Here is a 24,101-nt window from a genome sequence, read left to right on the forward strand (position 1 = left end):
TTTAACCCTCACAACGTCCTTTGGGGCGTGTAACATTGCCCCATATAACTGCTGAAGGAACTGAGGTTCTGGTGGTTAAGTAGCTTGCCCAAGGTCACACATGGTGTGAGGGGCAGAACCAGCCAGCTTGAAACCCAGGAGTGTCTGATGCTGACCATGTTCTCCCTTGGTTTATAATTATTTGTTCCTCTATGGTCAGAATTGGTAGGGCTTCTGAGACCCTAGGGTCTCACATATGCTATCCTGAGATGGGAAGACCGGACCAGAAAGGGGCCAGAATTAGCCCAAGGTAATGCAGCAAGGAAGGTGCACAATGAGGGCTTAAAGGAAAAAACTGACCAGTGGAGCCCTCTGGAAGCTTAAAGGACATTCCCTCTCTTCCACCCAGGCTCTTGTTAGAAATGTCTGCAAGAAACCACGTTTAGAACTTTACAGAGGATCAAGCCCTGGGGAATCAGGAACGCGCTGGCCTTTGGGCAGATCACTACCCTCTTGGAGCTTCCATTTTTGTGTATGTAAAATGGGTCAATTATTTGGAGACTTGAAAGAGACATAGGCTGGCAAGGCAAGTACATTGTAAACCTACAGACAGCGCAGAGGTGACAGACCAAAGCTCATTCTGGGCTCTAGAGCCAGATTGCCTAGGCTCAGAGTCAGGTTTTATCCCTTAAGTAGCCTGTCCCCTTGGGAAGTTTGTATGCCTCAGTTTCCTTGAATGTAAAATGGGGACAACGGTACCTACTTCATAGGGTTATCGTAGGAGTCAAGCGCTTGTAATAGTCACTGACACGTATTTACCCATCAGCGAAGTTAGCTTTTATTACAGGTTTACTGCTAGAGGCGTATCTGTTTCTAAGCCCTGGGTACAACTATTTTCTCCAGGCCCCACCCCCTCCAACGGGCCCCTCCCCGTTCCCTTTCGTTCCCTCCTCCTCCTCACCAGGTCCAGCTCCAGCCAGCCCGGGTTTCTCCTGCCACCAGGGGGCGGCAGCGCTGAAGGGAGCATTCTAGCCGAAGCAGGTGACGCTCTAGGTAGCGGAGGCGGCTGCTCTCTGGCCAGTGGCGGCGCCGCTCTAGCGAGCGGCTGTGCGGGGCGGGCTCTCAGTGGTGCGGCCGGCGGGCGGCGATGGCGGCCGTACGGGGCCTGCGAGTATCGGTGAAGGCTGAGGCCTCGGCGGGGCCGGCCTTGGGACTCCCGTCGCCTGAGGCAGGGCCCGGTTTGGAGCGTGGGGAGCCGGAGCCCATGGAGGTGGAGGAGGGCGAGCTGGAGATTGTGCCGGTGCGGCGCTCACTGAAGGAACTGATCCCGGTACGGGAGGGAGGCGGGGGGCGAGGAGGAGGTCGCCGAGCAAGCGGGTGCCCCGCGACGGAACGGGCCGAGAAGGGAGGCGGCCGGTTACCCGGCCGGGGGAAGTCAGGGGAAGGGGAGAGAGGGAGTGAGCAGCCGGGGGGCGGGGGCGCCGGGCTGGAGAGACCTGGAGGGAGAGAAAGGACGCAGGGGAGCCCGGAAATGGGTGTGAGGGGGCTGAAGGAGGTCGGGAAGAGCTGAAGGGTAGTTAAGGTCGCCCCCTTCGCTGCCCCTCTGAGCTAGTCTGTGCAAGAGGGTGAGGGAGGAGGGCCCGGGATCGTCTGGAGGCTTGAGATAAAGGATGAGCCCGGGCGGGGACAGAAGCAGGAGCGGCCCAGAAGGAACTGTCGAGTGGCGCCCGCATCCAGGTTTCCCTGTGGGTCCTGCTCTGCTGTCTGTTAAACGTAGCACTCGCGGTTTCTCTTGGGAGGGCTGGACTTGACAGCCGTAGGAACTCAGTGTTTCTGTTGACTTGAGGGTCATCTTGTCCCCGTGCGACTCCACTGCTGTGTAGCACCCACACCGTGGCCCCTGCATCTGACCTTTCATGACCAAAACATCAGCAAACCATCAGCGAAGTAGCTGGCAGTGGTTCTTGGTCCGTATTTTATCACAGTGGGGATGGCGAGAGGTGTTTTTGCGTGTGGTTTGGTGGTCCTGTGTCCCGTTCTTAGGCTGGTCTCAGGCCTGCGTGGCTCTTCTCATGTACTTAATTTCTCACCTGACACGAAGGAACTACTTTTTGTCATGTCATCAAGTCTTGCTTTTAGATTGAAATGATGGGAAAAGGTGAAGGTAGGATCACTAAAGACAGCAAATGATAACAACAATTAACATAGTGTCATTTTACCATTTACTACGATATATTATTTAAATATCCCTGCAGTTGTGAAGTATAGATCATCCCTTTATTCATTCACTTTAACATCTCTTGCGACTCCCACTATGTGCCAGGCACAGTCCTAGGCACGTGATCAAGATTAAACTCTCTCCCGAAGTTTATGTGCCATTTGGGGGACATAAGGAAACACGTAATTTCTGATAGTGGTTAAGTACTGTGATGAAAATAAAGCATGTTAATGGGACAGAGAGAGCTGAGGGCAGGGAAGGTGTACAGAGCCCGAGGCAGAATGGGATAATCGTAGGGTCAGGGAAGTCCTCTGAGATAGGGCATTTCAACCAAACCCTAAGTGACAAAAAGGAGCCAACCATATACAATATTCCCAGCAGGGGGCAACAGTAAGCCTAACAAAATTGTTTTCTTGGGGAAACAAAGTCCTGTGGCACAAACATGAGAGCAGTAAAAGAGGCCAGGAAGGTCGGCAGATGCTGTGGAGGAAACCGAGGCCCAGCGAGGCCAAAGGAACCGTAAAGTGTTGCGTAATCTGTGAATGTCCGAGCTGCCTTTGGAGTCCTGGGTTTCCCGGTCCCAACCTCTTTTCACTGCACTGGGCTGTTTTTGATAGGTCTAGAGTCGGGTGGCCTGGCTTGATGCATTTGGCTACTTTGGGTTGGAGAGATAAGTGACTGTGTCTCATCTTGGATGTTTTTCATAAAAGCCATCAGATTTTCATTTACATGGTACCTTCAGTAGGGGGAATTACAAAGTTTTCTGGTTTAGAAAAGACTTCTTATTAGAGTGGTTAATTGCTACCCCAGCGTCCCTGGGATGGGCTTTCTCATAATAAGGGGTCGTCAGGGTGGGGGATGAGTTGTTTGTCAATCGTCAGCATTTCTTACCCTTCCCTTACGTTAGGACACAAGCAGAAGATACGAAAACAAGGCTGGGAGCTTCATCACTGGAATCGATGTCACCTCCAAGGTAAGACAGACCATGATTTATTTACTCATTTTGATAACTGGTTGAACTTGGTCTCTAGGACTTGCAGAACTGCAATTATTCTTTACCTTCTATTTTCTCTTTTTGCTGGATTAAAATTTATTTAACTTAAATTTCATCTTATACAGTGATCCCTTTGTGCGTCCTGAAAACATCCGCGCAGTATTTGTACGTTCTCACATTCGCAAGATAAAATCACTACACCTAGGAGCCTGTGTTAAACCATATCCAAGTAAAAGTTCTGGACTGGGAATGCTTTTTTTTAATGCCATGTCCATTCTTTAAAAATGATGTGCTTTTTCTACTTTAAATGAAACAAAACATGAAAAGTGCCTGGCACATAGTAGGCCCTTAGTGAAGATCTGTATTCCTCACTGGTTGCAGGCTTAGAAAAATAGGATTTCCTCATAATGTGGCTGCCTAAACTTTGAAGGCCAGGTCAGCAGAATTATTCTCAATACCTGGGAGTATCACCTTTTATCTAGTGATTGCTGTTACTAGATACCAACTTCACTGTAACTCCTCCTCACAGAGCCAGGCCTGTTATTTCCGTATTATAGCCAATGCGTATTTGTTGCTTTAATTGGTGATACCCAGTTTAGGCATTCTTTCTGACTTTAACATATAGAATTAAATGTGGAACAGAATTTTAAATTAACTCTGAATAATAGTACAGTATTGCTCTATTGGATGTATAAAAGGAAACATAAAAATAAATACGTCATGCTTACCTTTTTACATTTAATCTGGGTCTTGGTCTGTCGTAGGTGGCTTCAAGGCCAAAAGAAAGAAATGATCTCTTAGACATTAAGAAAATAAAATGAAGGTGTTTTCTTATTGTGATTAAAAAGAAGTAGACTGTACTGGTCTTAACCCTACACAGTTTGCCATTATATGAAACAAACATGGGGGACAGAGTGGTAACCTCAGAACTGGTACTTAAGTTGTTAGTAAGGGAGGGTAGATTGGTTGTTTGCACTGGGATGACTTCAGTGAAATTAGCATAACTATTGGGAAATAACAGAAGAGTTGCTGCTTTACCAACCCCCACTAGCTTTCTCTAGTCCTCAGGCCTTCTATTAGTGTGGCAAAGTCAATATATAATTACTGAAAGATTCCTAAGAGCTATCAGAAACCCACAGTTGGATCTGCATTTATTTTAGTTCTTGGTTAAAAACTTGTGAAGCTGATTATTTTGTTTTTCAGGGAAGCGTCAGTGCTTCTTGTCACTTAAAGATGAAAACAGGCAATTCCGTGGACACAAGCCTAGAATAGAGGAGAGTGTTTCTTTGCCTCAGTGTTATTTTTAAACCAGGAAGAAGCCTTAGGGAGCGGAGCGCTCATGCAGACATAATGTGGACGAGTGTGATAGGTGTGATTACCACGCACACAGACAGTGTGGAACGGGCATGGTGGTGGGGCTCCTAGAAATAGCACTGAGATCGGAAGTCCTGCCCCCCGCTTATTAGTTGAAGTACCTCCAGCAAACCTTTTAATTTTTTTGTGCTTTGGTTTCTGCACTTGGAAAATTTAGGTTTGAGGTTGTGCACTTGTAATTTGTTTGAAGCATGATTGCTGATAACAAATGAAATGCCAGAGAATTAAGCATCATTTATTACTCATTGAATCAACTAATATTCATTGAATTCCTACTCTGGCCCAGACACAGTGCTAGGCATTGAATCATCACAGAGATGATTACAAATTATAGCAGCATCAGTGTACACCCTCCCAGTCACTGACTTTGAATCCAGTTCTCTATAAAAATTAATAAAGGTACATTGTCGCTTATATCTTCTGACTTATTTCAGGGTTGTCACTGATGCTTTATGTTGTGTTTGTGATTATATGTGTGATTTAACTTTCCTTGCTCATTGAAAAATGGCTTTTTCTGTACCTTCCAGGAAGCAATTGAAAAGAAAGAACAGCGAGCCAAGCGCTTCCATTTCCGATCAGAAGTAAATCTTGCCCAAAGAAATGTAGCCTTGGACCGAGACATGATGAAGAAAGGTACAGGGTGTTTGAGGGGAGTTTTTTCATGTTTCCCCAGACAGTAACTTTGTCCTGCCATGGCCTTGCGCTTCTGGCCTTGCCTTGCATGTCCAGCCTTCATCCAAACACTCCCAAAGGAGAGGGATTTGTGAAGTCTCCATTTGTGAGGTGGCCTGTTTAAAGTTGAGGTAGCTGTGTCTCAGATGTTAGAGCTCGGAAAAAAGGGATTGCTTGTCAGAGGAGGCCCAGAGAAAGTCACCTGGTTAGTGGCAGAGCTGAGATTAGAACCTGCACTTCTACGGACTCTTACCCATTTTCTGCTCTTATCACAGAAGGGTTAACCTTTCTTTGCCTTTAAATGTATTGGAAGTGTATCACAGTGAGACCTTCTTTCAGGGGAGTCAGAGCAATATTGGGATTGGTGGGAGAGAGCCCTCAATACTTCTGTTGATACAGGCTTACGATTTTTAAAAATTTTTGTATTTTGTTAGGGTGAGTGTTTTGCTTCCTAGAACTCACCCTGAATAATATAGAGTGATCTGCCCCAGTCTTCTGAAGGAATTTATAGATAAAAGGGAAAATTACTATTACTTTTTAATGAGTTCAGAGCCATGTTTATTATTCTACACTAATTTAAATCCATAAATATAGAAGTTTTCCTCCCTCTCCTATATTTGCAAACTTTGGTATTTGTGAAGGGCTTAATAGACAGACCTCTGAATGCATGTGAAAGGTTTGTGCTCTGCTATGTGAGTTTCTCTAGGCCTGCTTGATTGATAAAAACATGTTGAATGAATGAAAGAATAGCTACTCTTTGTTGGGAACTTACTCTCTTACTAGGCATTGTGTTAATAGGCATACTGCATATTCGTTTCTTACTCATTTCTCACAAAAACCCTATGAGGAATATGTTTTTTATTTCTGTTTTACAAAGAAGTAGAAATAGGCTCAAAGAAGTTAATAAATGCCCAAGGTTATGCAGCTACTAAAAGTGGAGTCAGGGGTTCAACCTAGGTTTATCTGACTCTAAAGCCTGGCTCTTAACTACCGTGCTCTATTGCCTAATAGTGTGTGATATGACAGCACTGGCCCAAACCTCCACAGGCTATCCCAGTGGATAGAGTAGCTTGGATACAGGGGTCAGCTCTGGATGCTGCTTTACTCTTTTTCCTGCATCATGAGTTCAAGGTGGAAATATGACCTTGCTTCCCTTGCAGGTTGGGTTTCCAGGCATCTGCCTGAGTGGACTTTTGTTTCAGGAAAAATCCTGTGAAGGCCAAGGACAGTTATGCAGCTTGGTATTCATGTGCCTGCTCAGCCAGGGCCCAAGCAGAGCTCTGAGCCTCTCTCATCACTCCACCTTGAAAAGCACCAGTTTCATCGCACCTGTCTACTTCTAGTCCTGTGAACATTGGTTGGGGCAGCATGTGCCTTTCATTCTGCTGATTTTGTCTTTCCTTGTCCCATGCTTTGTCTTGTTCAGATGTCATTTCCTCCTTGAAGCGTCCCTAATCACCCACTCAAATTTCCTGCCTCTGTTGTAGCTCTTTAGGATGCTAAAGGCCTCCTGGATTCTAGCCTCAGTGCCTTTGTGAATGTGGACAAACTAAGTTATTGAACCTTTTCAGGCCTCAGTCTTCTTGTCTATAAAATGGGAATATGATACCTACCTGAACAGGATCACTTTGGGGGTTAAATTTTAATCTATTTTATTTTATTTTATTTTTAAAGATTTTATTTATTTTTAGAGAGAGGGGAAAGGAGGGAGAAAGAGGGAAAGAAACGTCCATGTGAGAAACGTTGGTTGCTTCTCATACGTGCTGTGACTGGGGGCCAAACTGGCTACTTTTCACTTTGTGGGATGACGTCGAACCAGCTGAGCCATGACGGTCAGGGCTAAATTTTAATTAAATACTTTTTTTTGGAAAAGCAATCCTCATCTCATAGTTCTAAGGATATTCCTAAAAAGCCATAGATCTGCCTCGATGTCCGCAGGACAACTTGCTTGTTACAGCCTGTGTTTCATCCAGGATGATGTAGGATAGTGTTCCTGAACTCTGGAGAACCCTGCTGCCTACCCCGTATCAGTTACGTTAGGATGCGAGGTGGGCAAGGGTTTGGATAGGTCCCAGAGAGAGTTATTTTATACCTCCCTAGGTAGTTCTGATACACAGTCAAGACTCGGAGGGAACCGCTGGTGCTGGGGTGAAGAGCATGGGCTCTGAAGCCTGCCTGCCTGTGTTCAGACCCTGACCTGCCACTTTCTAGCTCTGTGACTTGAGATAATTTAGCCCCTAAGAAACTCAGTTCCCTCTTTCGGAGAGACCGATAACAGCTGTTCTCACAGGGTTGTTGGAAGGCTCTAACAAAATGTTAGCAGTTCTAGAGTGGTGTCTGGTATATAGTAAGTCCCCAGTAAATGTTAGTTGTTGTTTTCTTTATATGGCATTTTCCATCTTCCAAGCAGTCATCCAGGTGGCCTAGTTTATTGGCAGAATGGGGACATTGGAATAAACATCTTGACTCCTGCAGCCATGCTAGCTGTCAGGTTATTTCATCTTCTTAATACCAACAGCAATAACAAAAGATACCATTGGTGAATGTGTACTGTGTTCCACTCTGCTAAGTAGTTAACTTGTCTTTTCAACAGCCCTCTGAAGGAAAGGTAATTATCATTTCTGTTTCACTCGTGGGGAAACTAAGGGGCTGAAAGGTTGAGAACCTTGCCCGCGGCGCCCCAGCTAGGTACGCGGCAAGGCTGTGATGGTAGGGCTGGCCTGGCTGAAGCCAGTGTCCCGACTCCCGGCCAGCATCCAGGGACAGAGCGTGAGATGTGCTGCACTCCACCGTCTGCATCAAGGGTGACTTGCGACTTACTCTGCAGTGACTCACAGTGTCAAGCAGCTTTGGCTTCCTTATCCCCGAGAGCAAAGCTCTCATGGTCGGGAGGGATCTTGGAGGTGATCAAAATTCACTTCCTGCCCAGCATTGCAAGCCTTTAGGCAAAGTTCCAAGTGGTCTTTTGGCTTCTGCCTGAACATTTCCTAATGATGGCAGAACTGTTTATGAAGCAGTTGATTTTGGTTTTGGATACATGTTAATACATGTTCCTCATGTTGAGCAGAAATAGCTTTCTAGTAATTTCTGTCTAATCGTTACTGTGTGACCCTTAGAACAACATTAAGCCCTTCCCTCATTCATGTAATAACCCTTTAGGTGAATGGGCAGTAAGCCCATTTCCTAAACTTTCTTCATGTGACTTAACTTTCTGATCTTGTGCTTCTAAACTCTTTTCATAAATTTTCTTCGTAAAGTAAGAAAGATTCCAGATGTGGTTGGATTCACGGAGAGCTTGGCAGGGCTATCCCATACTTTTTGTCCCAGCCATTTCGTAGTGTTTACCCACCTTCTAGTCAACCAAAGCACCCAGGTCTTCCCCTAAGAATTCTACCCATCAAAGCAGTCCTCTCCTGTACTTGAGGCACTGTTTAAAAATTACTTTCTTCCTTATCCCTATCAGATTATATCTTGTTAATTTCAACACTCCATTTCAGTGTGTTGAGTTCATTTTCATCTTAACTCTGCCTTTTAATATTTTAGCTCTGTTCCTTGCTTTGGTATGCCAGGCTTCTGCATCGTCACCCAGTTACTGGTAAATATTGAACAGGGTAGTCCCGTTTCATGCTATGAAACATGGGTCCATAATTTCATTGTATTGTCACAAGGAACTAGATTATGTGCCTTAATGATCTCGAGACAGAACACCATCTGTGGTATATTATTTGAATTTCTTGGCCTCGTAATGCTGTCAAAAAAAGAGAAGATGTTAGTTTGACTGGCTTCTCAGTGAACTCACACCATTTCCTCTTGGAGAGACTTGGTTTCTTAAGGCATCGTAGACTGTTTGATAAGCTACTTTTCAAAAATTTCAGAGAATGACATTAATCTTTTCAATCTGTTGTTTGGGAATTCCTTTTTCCCTCTTTTGTGAAATTCAGTACAGGATCAGTCCTTCTCAAGGCTTTAAGGTACCTCACTCCTTTCCTGGGACTTTTTAGAGATTACTGCCTAATTCAGAAACCGCAGCTGTGTGATTCGGTCCGGACATTGGGATATAATTCTGGACTAGTCAATTTAAATTTATTAAAACTAATTCTTTTGCTTTTGTGACCAGTCTTGGCTTTTAGTTCTTACTTAATGATAGATATTCTACTGCCAATTATAGGTAGATCACCAGTTCTGTCTTTTTTCCTGCATCACGTTCTCAAAGCAGTGTTCCAATACTTTTTTAAAAAGCCATCAGCATTTTTTTTATTACTGATTTCAGAGAGAGAGAGAGAGAGAGAGAGAGAAGCATTGATGAGGGAGAAACATTGATTGTACATGCTCCAACCAGGGATCAAACCCGCAACCTAGGTAGGTGCCCTGATCAGGAATCGAACCTGCAACCCTTTAGTGCGTGGGACGATGCTTCAGCCAACTGAGCCACTGGCCAGGGCAAGCCATCAGCATTTTTGATGAGCCTGCGTACTCTAGACTGTACCCTTTTCTTCATTATATGTTATACAAACAACTCACGTTCACCAAAAATAATTTGTAAAGGAGAGTAAGAAGAGTTGCCCACAGTTTACCACTAGACCCAGTCATTTCAGCATTTTGTGTATTTCCTTCCAATCTTTTCTGGGTGTGGACTTTATTTTTATTTTTGTATTTCCCTTTCCTTTTCACTTGACAGTCTGTCACCTGCATTTTCCATGTCATTATATAGCCTGGGGTTAGTCTTTTAGAATCTTGTCTTTCTTACCTTCATTCTTTTACCTTTGCCATTAGTAATTTACCCTTTATGTGTCTCCCATATATGTTCTTTGGCAAATTGTTCTCACCCGGGCTTTGCTGTCTTCTCTTTCCTTGGGATCACTTCTTATATCCTGAGTTACTATATTTAGTGTCTTCCTTTTTTCTTTCTTTTTTTTAATCATTTTAATTTGAGGCCATGGGATTGGCTTCTTTTCCTCTGGATTTTTAGAAATCTGCTTTCCTACAACCTGTCATTCATTGTCTTCTTTCCTGTTAGAAAAACTCAAGATGATTCCCTCGCTGCCTTACTTATAGTCAGCACCCAGCAAATGTCCAGTCCTCGTCCTCTAATCCGTCTGCACTACCTTCTCAGCAATTAGTCCTTTCTCATTGATTGGGCACATATCTAGGCTCCTGTTGTGTTTTATTTTAAGCAGTGACATTGTCAGCAAAATGAGGAAGTATTCTCCTTTGGCAAGTTTCCATCAAATTTTGAGCTTAACAAAGTTTCCATGGCTTGTGGGTTTTGCCACTGTCAGTTTGGTTCTCTTTTGAGAATGAACCTTTCTTATCCTCTAGCTGATTGAAAAGGAATTTTTTCATACACACTCAGGTCTTTTAGTTTATCTCTGTAGTGATACGGCCTTTGTATCTCTTTTTTTTATATCTCTACCTACTTCTTTTGAACAAGATTTTCCATGGCCCATTTCTAGATGTGTATATCATTCTCTGTACATTAAAATAAATACTTCTGAGGCCAGAAGTCTTATTCCTTACCTTCGTTTGTTTTGTTTTCGAGTTATTTCCTCAACTGTAGGGTTTTTTCCCCTTTTCTTTTTTCTTTTTTAAATAAAAATATTGTAATGTTAGCCCTGGCCAGTATGGCTGAGTTGGTTAGGGCGTCATCCTGTAAACCAAAAGGTCACGGGTTCGATTCCTGGTCAGGGCACATGTGTAGATTGTGGGTTTGGTCCCCAGTGAGGGCACATATGAGAGGTAACAGGTCAGTGTTTCTCTCCCTCTCTTCCTCCCTCCCTTTCCTTCTCTCTGAAATCAAGCATGTCCTGGGGTGAGGATGAGAAAAAATATTTTAATGTTAGAATAATACTGTGATGCTCTTGATATTTATTTTTGTCATTTCTTTTGGGTTTTATTTTCTTTGCCTGTCTCATTTATGATTAAACCCTTCTTGTCTCGCCAAGAAGTCTCCTACAAGAAATTTTTTCTTGATCCTCAGTCTCTTCCGTCTGCCGTCTCTAGGAGCTCTCCCCTTTGTTTGTTCCATCTCTTTACTTGGGGTCTTTTTCATTGATACTCACAGCTTTTAGCTCCAAGAGCTGAGCAGGCCCATAGGTCTGACTCCTTCAGTCTCCCACTCTGGGTGTCTATTGTGAACACCCACCTCACGTGGGCCTGTATTCACTGCTGCACTGCTGGGCACTGGAAGGACTTGCTGAGATTGGCAGGCCTTGGCCTCTCCATCTTCAGGAATCTGGGCGGCAGGAAGGTGTCACCTGGTTTAGTTTGGACACACCTACATGGGCTCACCTTAAACCTTTTACTCTTCAAAATGCCAAAACTACTGCATTTTGCTGTGTATAATGTGCATTTTTTTTGCCCAAATTTTTGAGGGAAAATAAGGACGAGCATTCTCCATGGGTAGTACTAATTCCATATCTATATAAATGCTTTTAATTCTTTTATTTATGCTTATGCATTAAAAGTGTAACTCTAGAAAGCAATAATAATATCTGTATGCAAAATAATATCCTGGAATACAATTATTAGTTTTGTTTCTAAATATAAATAAAAAATTGAATTAAAAATTTAAGCAGAAGATTTTTGTCCGGAAAGTTTGGGCCAAAAACATGGGTGCACATTATACACAACAAAATACGGTATTTAAAATCCTTTAATATGAAAGTATTTACATGTATTTTCAGTTTATTTGTTTTAAATAAAAGTATTGTGTGACATCAAAACATAATGTAACAGATACTAACTTTTTCACAGTTACTTCAGAGAAGGGAAGGAGAGAAGGGATGTGGAGAGGTTGCACTGGCCCCAGTTTTACGTGTAATGTTTATTTGCCTCAAATCTTTTAAAGAAATTAAGCATAAAGCTAAGTGGTGAATATACAAGTATGTTAAATTTATTTTTTCTTATTATTGATATATTTACATGTTTCATAATTAAAAAGATTACATAAGATAATGTACCTAAAGTACTGAAAGGAAAACACAATCAGGGTACGGCTAAGGTTCTGTTTTTGAGGATAGCCTTTAATCAATCCTTTCTTTCTCCTCAGAGGTAACAACTATTATCAAGGTAGATTGAATCCTAATAGGCCTTTTTCTAGGTATTTGTTTACACAGATACGTATTCTGAGAAAATATATGTTGGTATTTATGTTTTAATTTTTTAAATGTTATCACATTGTATTTAGTTTTCTGCAGCTTTCTTTTTCACTCTTAGAATTTTTTCATGGTACTTAACTAAATAATATTCTATTATATGGCTAAACCACAATTCATTTAATATGGATAAACTGTAATATCTCTCTCTGATAGTAGGTTATTAGAAGTAGTGCTGCGGTGAACATCTTGTGTGAGCTACTGTGTGAACCCACGTGTGTTTAAAGATTTTATTTATTTACTTTTTGTAGAGAGAGGGGAAAGGAGAAAGAGAGGGAAACATGATCGATTGCCTCTCATATACCCGCAAATGGGGCCCTGGCCTGCAACCCCGGAATGTGCCCTAACTGGGAATAGAACTGGTGATCTTTTGGTTTGCAGGCTGGTGCTCAGTCCACTGAGCCACCCCAGCCGGGGCTCCCACGTGTGTTTAGAGTAGGTACTGAGGAGTACCTTTGCCTATAGGGCATGTGCTAAATTGGGCGTGTTTATTATAAATAAACACATTTGTAATAAACACACCCAATTTGTCCGTCAGAGTGGCTGTGCCACTTCACACTCCCGCCAGCAGAGGGAGTGGTTCTTTCCCCCACATGACCAACAATTGATAATGAAAGACATAAACTTTAAAAAATTCTAGTTAATGAAAACTGGGTATCTTGTTTTAATATGCATTTTTCTGATTGTGAGACTAACCATCTTTTCATATGTTTATTGTATTTCCTGTTGTGTGAACTGCCTGCTTATGTTCTTTGCCCATTTTTATTTTAAGCTATCAGTTTCTTATTATCTCTAGGATTTCTTTAGTTTCCTTTTTTGCTTTATATCTAGGGGCTTTATATCTTTTTATTTGCTTTATATCTTTTTCAAAAATTGTCTTAACTATTACATATTTTTCTTTGATACACATTTAAACATTTTAGAATCAGCTTGTCAAGTTTAATGAACCATACTGTTGAATTTAGTATTGCTTTAATTACTGCAGGCTAATTTGGGGACAGGTATTGTGTATTTTATCAACACTATTTTTAAATCTTTCTCAGCCAAAGTGTCTGCTCTGAATTAAATCATTTGTTTAATGCTGTTTGGTCTGTGATAAAAATTAAAATAGTGTGTACATTGCTGTCGTATCTCATTTAAAAAAAAATGTCACCTCCTTCAGCATATTTCTTTTCTAAAGGCATGCGATCTGAACGGTGTGCTGGGGGGATGTGCGGTGGTGGGTGGGAAAATTCTATCATCTTTTCTGTGTCCTGCTTTTCTAGCAATCCCCAAAGTGAGACTGGAGACAATCTACATTTGCGGGGTCGATGAGATGAGTACCCAGGATATCTTTTCCTATTTTAAAGAATATCCTCCAGCTCACATTGAATGGTTGGATGATACCTCCTGTAAGTACACCCACGTTTTCTGTTGAATATAAACTTTTGTTTATTATTTTAAAAGTGTTCTTATATCAAAGTTTTGTTGAATAAACTTTTGTTTATTATTTTAAAAGTGTTCTTGCTGTCTCAGATGGTGAATGATTATGGCCCAGACTACTTGTTTACATCTAACCTCTGCCCTTAGCTTAGGAGAAGACAGACATGCCCATTGATGAGAACCAGATGCATTACCCAGTTTACCAAATTATACCCTATAGGTGTTCCAAGTCAGCTCAGGGGTGGTGACCAGGGCTTCGAAAGCTGGTTGCTGGCATCTGATTCCAGTGTATACAACTGAGGCTTCTTTTAACCCCCGCAATTTCCCACCAAAGGGGTGGATCCCACTGTATAGAGTTGGGCTGAGAGCTGCGTTTTCAGGGCTTTGGACTCTGTCATCACACTTTGCCATACGGTTATATAGAGGGTTGGCTCTGCTTCAGAGTCTTTAACCTGGAACTACATCAGAACCCTCTGACACTGGTCCAGACCTTGCATCCGTGCTTGTGTTGGACATTGTTTTCTGGAACTTCACCTGCTTGCATTAACCCGTGAGCTGTTTAATCTGTGAGCCAGCTGTACTTTTTGACTTGCCTGTCCACTGCAAGTCTGTCCTGACCTCTGGTGGCCACTCTGCTGGCTTTTAAAAAAAAATTTTTTTTTAATTATAAGAGAAAGTTTATTTACAAAGTTACAGAGGTAGAAGTGAGCCAGCTGGGCTGTGTGGGCTCAGGAACCAAGTTACAGGGGCAGAGGAAGGGCCTAGGAGCTTAGGAGAGGGAAAGGCAAGCTGATGTGCACATGGGGAAGAAGGGAGGGAAGGGAGAGGCGCAGTACGCTCCCCGAGACGAGAGGGAGATGGAGGGTACACTCTGGGTCCTTCGTCTTCAGGGTTTATTAATGACCAGGAGTTTAGGAAAGGTCTTAGAGGAGGATCTCAGTAGAATATCTGTCAGCTTTATGCTGATGTGCCAAAATGAGATTCATTCCCCTGACCTTAGCCCTCCTTGGATGTGGTTGGCACAGATGGCACTAACTGGATTCCTGCTGTCTACCTCCTTGAGTAGGATGACTTAAGCGGTTACCCTCCGCCTGGGGAGGGGAAGTGCATACCATTTACACTTAAGTGGCCTTGGTTAAGAAGGTGGCTGCAACCTGCTTGCCCATTTAACTATCTGTTTCAGTTTTCCTGTTCCAGTTGTCCTGGCGTACGAGCCTGTCTCGTTCCCCCCTCAGAGTCTTCCACCTCTGAAACTTTTTAGGGATAATATGGGAGGAGTGTCAGTCTTCATTCCCACTGATAAGGGCCATGGTCCCTGCCTATATAGGGTGTGGAAGTCTCTCCCTGCCTGGTCTAAGGGAGACAAGGAATGGGATCCGAGACTGCAACAGAGAGGCTGTTAGCTGACTCTTCCAGAGTAGGGATGGCTGGCATCCCGGAAGCATCATCATCTTGATCTGGAATTATATCCAGAAGCAAAGTTGGTTGGCTTCCTGCCTTGACTCACTTCTAGTCTGGCTTTACTTACTGCCAGCTTGCTGACCTACTAGGTTGTGCCCTGGTTTTTCTGGCTGCTGCTTTGGAAGATGTTGATTCAGGGTTTTCACTAAAAGAAGATGACATGTGACTGAGTAAAAGATTTTTCTTCTTTTTTCTTTTTCCATAGCTTACATTACCCAAATCAGGGATTGCCTAACTTTTTTAAAAATAAAGTGCTGGGTAGTAAATATTTTAGGCTTTGCAGGTCATATAGTCTCTGTCACATTTATCCAGCTATGCTGTAATTGCATGAAAGCAGCCATAGACAATATGTAATCGAATGAGCCTGACTGTTTTCCGTAAAACTTTATTTATTAAAAGAGCTAGTGGATGCGTAGTTTATTGTACAGTAACTCTACCTAAATAAAGCTGGTGCAAATAGAAGTAAACAAACAAATAAATAAATGACAGATGCTGGACTGGATTTAGCCTGCAGGTTATAGTTTGTTAACCACTTGTTTAAGTCATTGAAACTAGGTAAGGGATATTATAATTGGAACGACCCTTAGAAGTATCCAGTTCAACCACCTCATATTGTGCATCAGAAACCGAGAAACAGAAAAGGGAAATTGTTTGCCCAAGGCCACACGGCATGTCAGTAACAAAGGTGAGATTCTTTAGATGTTCATTTCCCAAACTGAGATATAAGTGCTATTTTAAATAGTTAAACAGGTTTCTTTTTTACAAGAATTCTCAAACCCTTTTTCTTGCTAAATTCTCTTCCTTGAAGAAGATTCAGTTAGGTGCTACAAAGCCAAGTGTCTGTTATACCTCCATTGTTTAGTATGTCCCGTGATGATACCAACATCAGTGGGGGAACATCATTTAAAAGCACATCTGGGTGATAAGCAACAGCATAGGGCTTCCCTGTAGGGGCAGTGGCATAAACGATAATCTAAATTTATTTGATAATTATCATTATCTTCCTCATCAAGAACTAACACATAGCACTTACTGTGTGTATTTTTAATATGCACAGCTTATTAAATGTTTTTCATGGAGTCTTTGACCATTATTTTGTGGAACCCAGTTTCAGAACGTAACTCTAGGCTAATTTCTTCACAGAGTTTTTACTACTACTTTCTTTTCTTTTCATTAGTTGGTCGTGTACATTTACTAATAGCAGTCTATTCCTAGATGAGGCTAAAACAATGAATGTGATGCAGTTTGTGTTCTAGGAAACCTAACCATATGGATGTGATGCAGTGTTTTGCTTTACATTTTATTTTAGGTAATGTGGTTTGGCTGGATGAAATGACAGCCACACGAGCCCTTATCAATATGAGTTCTCTGCCAGACCTGGATAAGATAAGAGGCAGGGATGCCAATGAGGACAAGTCATCTGAGAAAAGCAAAAAAGGTAACTGAACACAAAGGAGGGACTTTGGGGCTGAAAGTCCTGTTATTTACTCAGTCAGTTTGGGTTTCTGTGCAGAGCGTTATATAGCATCTCCTCACCAGTCATTCCTGAAATGGGGTGTGATGTTTTGGATCATCATTAAATAGAAGGAGAAAATAATTGGACTTTTAAATGATATGAGATGGAGTTGTGTTAAAGTTCACCTTATCCCTCACATTCCATTTTAGGCAAGCAGGAAGACAGTTCAGATGATGATGAGGCTGAAGAAGGAGAAGTTGAAGATGAAAACTCCAGCGATGTAGAGGTTAGTAATAGGGAAAAGATATATGTAAGGTTTTACTGTAAAAAACTGCTCACTATCTTTTTATTTAAGGCTTAAAGACTTAGTAGTTATGTTCTTCCTCTGACTCTCACCAGTAGACCTTCTGCCCCAGGCCCTTGGCCTTTAAGTTTGTGTGACTGAATGAGTCATCTTGAGATCTTAAAGCAGTACTCACACTATTGTAAAAGAAAATGATTTCATTGAGAAATACTTTGAAATGTTATCCAATCACTAAAATTAAGAAAAAGCAAGTAATGGCATGTTTCCTAATGGATTATATACTATTGTTGGAAAAAATAAAGTGTGTTCATTTAAAAAATATGCATTGAGTGCTTACTATATACCAAATTCTAGGTGCTGGGGATATAGCATCAAGCAAAACAGAGTCTTTGCCCTCTTGGAGCCTACATTCTAGTGGGGAAGACAGACAGTACACAGATACACAGATATGTAATGTCAGGAAGTGATAAGTGCTATGAAGAAAATTAAGAAGGGTAAGTGGATAGAGAATGATGGAGACCTTTTTTTTTTTTTTGACAAGGTGGTCAGGGAAGACCTCTGACTTAGAAACTCTGCAGAGGAAGTAGTGCCGCAATGCTGATGAGTGTTATTAAAGGCAGAATGCTTTCTTATCGGTGGTAACTTTGCTACTGAGTAAAAGTGAAAATGGCTTCAATTTTTATATTGAAATACTCTTTTTTTCTTAAGTTGGACACATTATCTCAGGTAGAAGAAGAATCTCTGCTAAGAAACGATCTTCGTCCAGCTAACAAACTTGCTAAAGGAAATAGGTTATTCATGAGATTTGCTACAAAAGGTAAATATGATATTTGGTATTGATTTTTATTTTTACTCAAAGTGATTTATTATTGAATGATGTTTTTCTCTTTTGAATCAGAAATTAGGTCACATAATCTCAAAGTCCCTTGAAACTATAATATTTTGTGCTTATGAAATGATGGCTTGCTGCCCAAATTGAAATTTCTGACTTTGAAAGTAAATATTAACTATTCGCATCCCTTTGTGATTTCTGGCTAAAGTAAGTTGGCTTCCTTTTAAGCTGGTCTGACCCATGTGCTTTTCAGCCAGTTTATCTGAACTATGAAAGCCTTTTAAAATTGTGTATTTTTATTTATCACAGCAGTACCCTCCTGGACATTGCTCATAGTGCCATTCAGCTCTTAATTCTCAAAGGAATTAAACCAAGTCTCTAATAATTTGTAAAGGCTTTTTTTTATGCACAGTGATTTTTGGTGCACATTAAACACACACACACACACAGTTTATTGAGTTAGAGATGATAATCCTTCACCCTTGAATACTTCAGTATGTATTTCTGAAGAACAAGGATTTTGTTTTACACATAGCACAGTTATCAAAATCAGGAGATTTAACATTAATACAACACGATACATAATCCATAGTCCACACTCAGATTTCATCAGGTGTTCCAAGAATCCCCCACTCTGTATATTAAAAGTGTCTGACACTCTGACTGATGTGTGTAGCACTTCTTGATAATGATGATGATGATGATAATTTTCAAATAAATTTGGATTTTCCTTTATATTTCTCCTGCACTAAACTGATCCACTTCGGGACTGGGCGTTGAAGTATGCCATATCTCCTCAGGCTCCCTGAATCTGGAACTACCCATCTGCTTTGTTTTCCTTGACTGAACCATTTTTAAAAGAGTATAGCCTTATTACTTTATAGGCAGCTCTTTAATGTGGGTTTGTCTCATGTCTCTTCCTGATTATTTGGGTTGCGCAGTCTATGCATTGGCACAGAAGTGATGCTGTGTTGTTTTCAGTGCTTCGTATCAGGAGGCACATGATATTTATTTGTCTCATTCCTGTGGATGTTAACTTAGCACTTGGTTAAGGTGATGATTGCCATGTTTCTCTATACTGTAAAGTATATTTTTTCATTTGTAATTTTAAAATTTGTGGGAAGATACTTTGAGATTGATTATGAAAGTAGGCCTTTGCTCATCAAACTTTCACACAGCTTTAGCATCCATTGGCTTTCTAACTCCATCATTTCTCTACTAGTTGGCAGTCTGCTGTAAGGAATAACTTTCCCTTTTACCCATTTATTTATTTACTTATTTATATCAGTTTAGAGTGACGGAAGTTTATTTTATTCAGTGGGTTATCATACGTTGCTATCATTATTTTGATTCACGAATTGTCTTGGATTTGGCCAGTTGAGCCCCTTCTACTTGGGTGCTTTAGATATGTCTCCATGATTCTTAGATCACTTTCTTCATGGCACACTAAAACATCTTGTTTTTCCAAGCTCAGTTTGTATTTTTGCCTCCTAAGATCTGGAACCAGCCATTTCTCCTCAGGCATGTTTTTTTGTAGGGGGCACACACTAGTTTGTGGTGCTGAGTTTACCCGTAGCACTGATACATTCACACTGGAGTTCATTGTCCCTTGCAGTCAGTGAGTGCCCAAGGAGTTGCCAAAGTCCTTTATATTGTGAAAATTATGTGGGCTCACTGACCACCCTTCCTATTAATTGGCATTTTAAAAAAAATTCTCACCCAAGGATATGCTTATTGATTTTTTTTTTTTTTTTTGAGAGAGAGAGAAACATTGATCAGATTTCTCCCATATGTGCCCTGACCAGGCATTGAACCTGAAGTCTCTCGGTGTACAAGTCTACATTCCAACCAGCTGAGTCATCCTGCCAAGACTAACTGGCATTTTAGCTTAATAAAGGGATCTTTTCTACATTTACTCATGTGAGTGGTTATTTGAGTATATTCTAGGTATATGGTATCATGCTGCTTTCCTTAAGTATGGTAAGTAGTATGGTATTGTGCTGAGAAAATCACGAGAAACTGGAAAAAAAATGGTTTATCACATATATGGAATTTCGATTCTGTATTATTGGAATATTGTTATTCTGAAATGAATGTCACCTTCCCCAGGGACAATGAAAATACTACCTCTCCTTAAAAGTCTTTTTAATTCCTGAGCACCTGTAATGACTAAAGCTCTCTCATCCTTCTTAGAACCTTGTATATTGTATCGTTGGGTTTTTCTAGTGGTATTTCTTCTATGAAGTCAGCTCCTTAAGAGCAGCTTCGCCTCATTCATCTGTTTTGTTCTATCCCCCCGCACTGCCTTAGTAGGCACTTGGAGTGAATGTGCTTATGTGACTCCAGCTATGGAAACAGTCTTTTTTTTTTTTTTTAACTATTCCGCATTGTTTTCACGCCCCCAGGAAATCCTAGGTAACTGTTGTAATTGATTTTTAGATGACAAAAAGGAACTTGGAGCAGCCAGAAGAAGTCAGTATTACATGAAATATGGGAATCCAAATTACGGAGGCATGAAAGGAATTCTTAGTAATTCTTGGTGAGTCCAAAAGTGTGAAATATAGTAGTTAAATTTACCTTAATCCTTAGTCGGGCTTCTGCAGTGGAATGTCAGCACCATGCGGACTCAAAGGAAGACAAGAGGGGAGAGTGCAAGATTCTTTTTTTTAATTGATTTTTTAGAAAGGGAGAGAGAGAAATAACTATTTGCGTTCCACTTATTTATGCACTCGTTAGTTGGTTCTTGTGTGTGCCCTGGCCGGGAATCAAACCCGCCTTGGCGTATCAGGACAACCCTCTGACCAACGGAGCTACTTGGCCAGGGCTGAGTGCAAGAATCTTAACTGTGGTAGATGGTGTGAGAGTGCTGAGTTTCAGTTTTATTTCCCATGTCTCTGTCTCAACACCTGACATTGTGTCAGTGTGTAGCTGAAATTAATCAGTGGGTTTCGAGGTCCTTCCCTGGCGGTCTTTGATTTTGTGCTTGTTTTGGCAATGTTGCAGGAAGCGAAGATATCATTCCCGTCGCATTCAGCGGGATGTGATCAAGAAGAGAGCCCTGATTGGGGACGATGTTGGCTTGGCTTCCTATAAACACCGACATTCCGGTAGTTGCCTGCTCAGCTCTTGGGTAGACACATGTTTGGCTCCCGAAATCATATTTTTATTCTTAATACAGTCTTTTAAGGTTCCAAACTTTATCATCCTCTCTTCCTTGCCCTCACCCTCTGCCAACATATAGGAAAGTAAGTCAAGTCACAGTTAATTTTAAATTGCCCATACAAAGAGGTCAAATGATTTTATATAAGCTGTTCTAACAAAAAAAGTCCAAATGTGACATAGGGAAAATTAAAATAAAACAGTTCTTAGGAATCTAATTGTTCCTACTATTTATATCAAAAGCTGCATGAAAAATTTTTTAAAAAATATTTTATCAGATTAACTGATTTTACTGTTCCTTTGTCTGAAAATGAAAATAGGCTGCTATGTCTGGTGTTTTATGCTTATTGGCTTGTGCATATGAATGCCTCCAAAACGTGGGATATCATGACTCAGGTCTCCTCCCCTCCCCTCCCCTCCCCTCCCCTCCCCTCCCCTCCCCTTGTCCTCTTCTCTTTTTTCCTTCTTTCCTTCTTTCCTTCCTTCTGTCCTTCCTTCCTTCCTTCCTTCCTGTGCTTATTGTAAAAGAACAATTTTCATTATGTTTCATAAAGATTTCTTTTTATTTTGAACCTAATCTACGTGATCTTCTACCTGCTTTATAGGACTAGTTAAATCAGCATACAGACATGGAATAACATGCATATACATTTATCATTGTAATAAGGATGGGGAGAGGTGAAGTCTATACCTTCTTAGTTAATGTCTATATAGAAAATTGTATATTTGAAATTTGCATCTTATGCTGTTACACTTCTCTAATGTCAGTTACTTTAAGATATTTTTATCATGCAATTTTTATATTTATATTAAAGAAATTAAAAAGATTTCCCCTAATTCTAGCACTCTAATGTAACACTGACTTCATTTTACATTTTTCCTATTCATTTCTTTTCATAATAAATATTAGAATTTTTGTGAACATATATTTTATATCTGCTTCTTCAGCTATTTCTAAGTATTTTCCCATGAATTTAAAGTTATAGTTGATTTTCATTATTTCTGGTGGTTATGGTCTGTGAAGTCACCAGGATCATTGAAGGATCTGGTCATACCATTTTTATCAGCTGATCAATATATAACCTTGTGTGATGTTTGTTTCTGTTTAAAGACACCTTATTTTAATACATTTAATACATTTACTAACATGGACTCACAGTCAGTCAACAGCACTATAACTCATGTCTGAACAAAGCTTATCTAATGCACACATTTTCCCTGTAAGGTTCATTACACCCTCCATGCACTTAGGAACACGAAACAGTGAAATCGCCAACAGAAGCCACAAAAAGGTGAAAAACGTGGCACTCAGTAGCCTGCACAAAGGATGCTCGCTTTCAGTGTGAGAGAGGAAACAAGGCAGAGCAGTGCCTTGTTTGACCTCAGCTGGGAGTGTGCGTGTGCAGTGACTCCGATTTTCCTGCCGCTCTGCCCACGAAAGCACTGCGAGTTAGAAATAAAGTTGGCGGATTCCCAAACATAGAGTCTATGAATAATGACAATTGACTGTATTTTAGATAATTTTATAATATTCCATAGGCCGCTAGGTCATACTTTACCTAGCCATTCTTCTATTGTAGATATCAGATTGGTAACCAGGTCGGCACTGTTGTAGATAACGCTTTAATAAAAGCTTGGGCATGGGATCCCCTTCTTTTAAAAAGGTCATTGAAGTGAATAGGAAATTAGATTTGTCAGTACTTTTCCTAATGTTTTTTTGGTTAACTTCCTTAGGACTAGTGAATGTTCCTGAGGAACCCATTGAAGAAGAGGAGGAAGAGGAGGAGGAGGAGGACCAGGACATGGATGCAGACGACAGGGTAGTGGTGGAGTACCACGAGGAGCTCCCAGCTCTCAAGCAGACCCGGGAGCGGAGCACATCCAGGCGGTCCAGTGCCAGCAGCTCAGACTCTGATGAAATGGACTATGATCTAGAACTGAAAATGATTTCCACTCCTTCACCAAAGAAAAGCATGAAAATGACTATGTACGCTGATGAAGTGGAATCTCAGTTGAAAAATATTAGGTAAAATTATTTTTTATTTTTGTCAGTGCCTGCTTTTAGTTTGATTTTAAATACTAATTACTAACTTTTAATTCCTCTTAGTTTTATAATCACTTTATCTGTTCTAATTTTAGTCTTTTGTAGAGTTTGAATAAAAGTGTTCAATTTTTCCTTAAAGTATGTAAGAAGAACACCTTGTTATAGACAATGTAAAAGGAGAAAATCACCTGTATAATCATCCTTTCCTAAGATAAGAACTGTTAGCAATTGGATGAAGAACCTTCCTGCTCGTTTTATGCATATGCATAACACATGGAGAAATTATAGATATGTTTGTACAAAAATGTAGTTATGCTATGCTTTTTCCATTTAATATATTGTAGACATCTGCTGTCTTTTCAACTGTATATAGTCCATTGTTTGAAAGTATCATGGTTTATTTAACCCAGTCTCTTACTGATGGACATTTAGGTTTCTGTTTTTCTACTGTCACACTAATAGATAAATCCTTGAATTGCAGTTACTGCACTAAAAAGATAGGTGTTTTAATATATGGTATTGCTGCCCTGCCTGGGTGGCTCAGTTGGTTGAAGCATTGTCCCATACACCAGGAGGTTGCATGTTCAATCCCTGGTCAGGGCACATAACCTAGGTTGTGGGTTTGATCCCAGATAGGGGTGTGTACAAGAGGCAACCTATTGATATTTCTCTCAAATCAGTTTCTCTTTCTCTCCCTGACTCCCTCCCTCCCTCTCTCTTTCCCTTTCTCCTTCCCTCTGTCCCTCTCTCCCCCTTCCTCTCTAAAATCAGTGAACATATCTTTGGATGAGGATTTAAAAAAATTTTTCTTAATGTAGTATTGCTAAATTTCATTCCAGAAAGATTATTCACTCACAGTGCCACCTGTTACCCACATACTCACCAATGTTAGGTACCGTCACTTTCTACGTTTTGCTAATTTCATAGGCAAAAAACTAGTTACTTTAATGTACATTTCTTTGATGACTAGTGGGGATGAGCAGAATCCTGACGGTAGATAGCATGTGCACAACTCAAAGGATTGGAATCTAG

At 40.9% G+C, this 24,101-nt stretch overlaps 1 protein-coding gene across 1 annotated transcript in view; it reads left to right on the forward strand.

Annotated features, from left to right (window-relative positions):
* The first annotated feature begins 1,109 nt into the window (after positions 1–1,109).
* The window catches only part of NCBP3 (nuclear cap binding subunit 3), a 32,107-nt gene continuing 9,115 nt past the window's right edge, over positions 1,110–24,101 (forward strand). Inside the window, exons 1-10 of the mRNA XM_054575877.1 lie at positions 1,110–1,309; positions 3,105–3,170; positions 5,093–5,198; positions 13,657–13,782; positions 16,584–16,712; positions 16,940–17,016; positions 17,743–17,851; positions 20,306–20,405; positions 20,870–20,973; positions 22,760–23,051. Coding sequence (XP_054431852.1) covers positions 1,127–1,309; positions 3,105–3,170; positions 5,093–5,198; positions 13,657–13,782; positions 16,584–16,712; positions 16,940–17,016; positions 17,743–17,851; positions 20,306–20,405; positions 20,870–20,973; positions 22,760–23,051 — 1,292 coding nt within the window. The 5' untranslated portion in view covers positions 1,110–1,126. The remainder of the gene's footprint in view (positions 1,310–3,104; positions 3,171–5,092; positions 5,199–13,656; positions 13,783–16,583; positions 16,713–16,939; positions 17,017–17,742; positions 17,852–20,305; positions 20,406–20,869; positions 20,974–22,759; positions 23,052–24,101) is intronic.

The sequence above is a fragment of the Pteronotus mesoamericanus genome, unplaced genomic scaffold (assembly GCF_021234165.1).
Source record: "Pteronotus mesoamericanus isolate MK-2021 breed Mesoamerican mustached bat unplaced genomic scaffold, CSHL_Meso_final contig_317, whole genome shotgun sequence".
Lineage (NCBI taxonomy): Eukaryota > Metazoa > Chordata > Mammalia > Chiroptera > Mormoopidae > Pteronotus > Pteronotus mesoamericanus.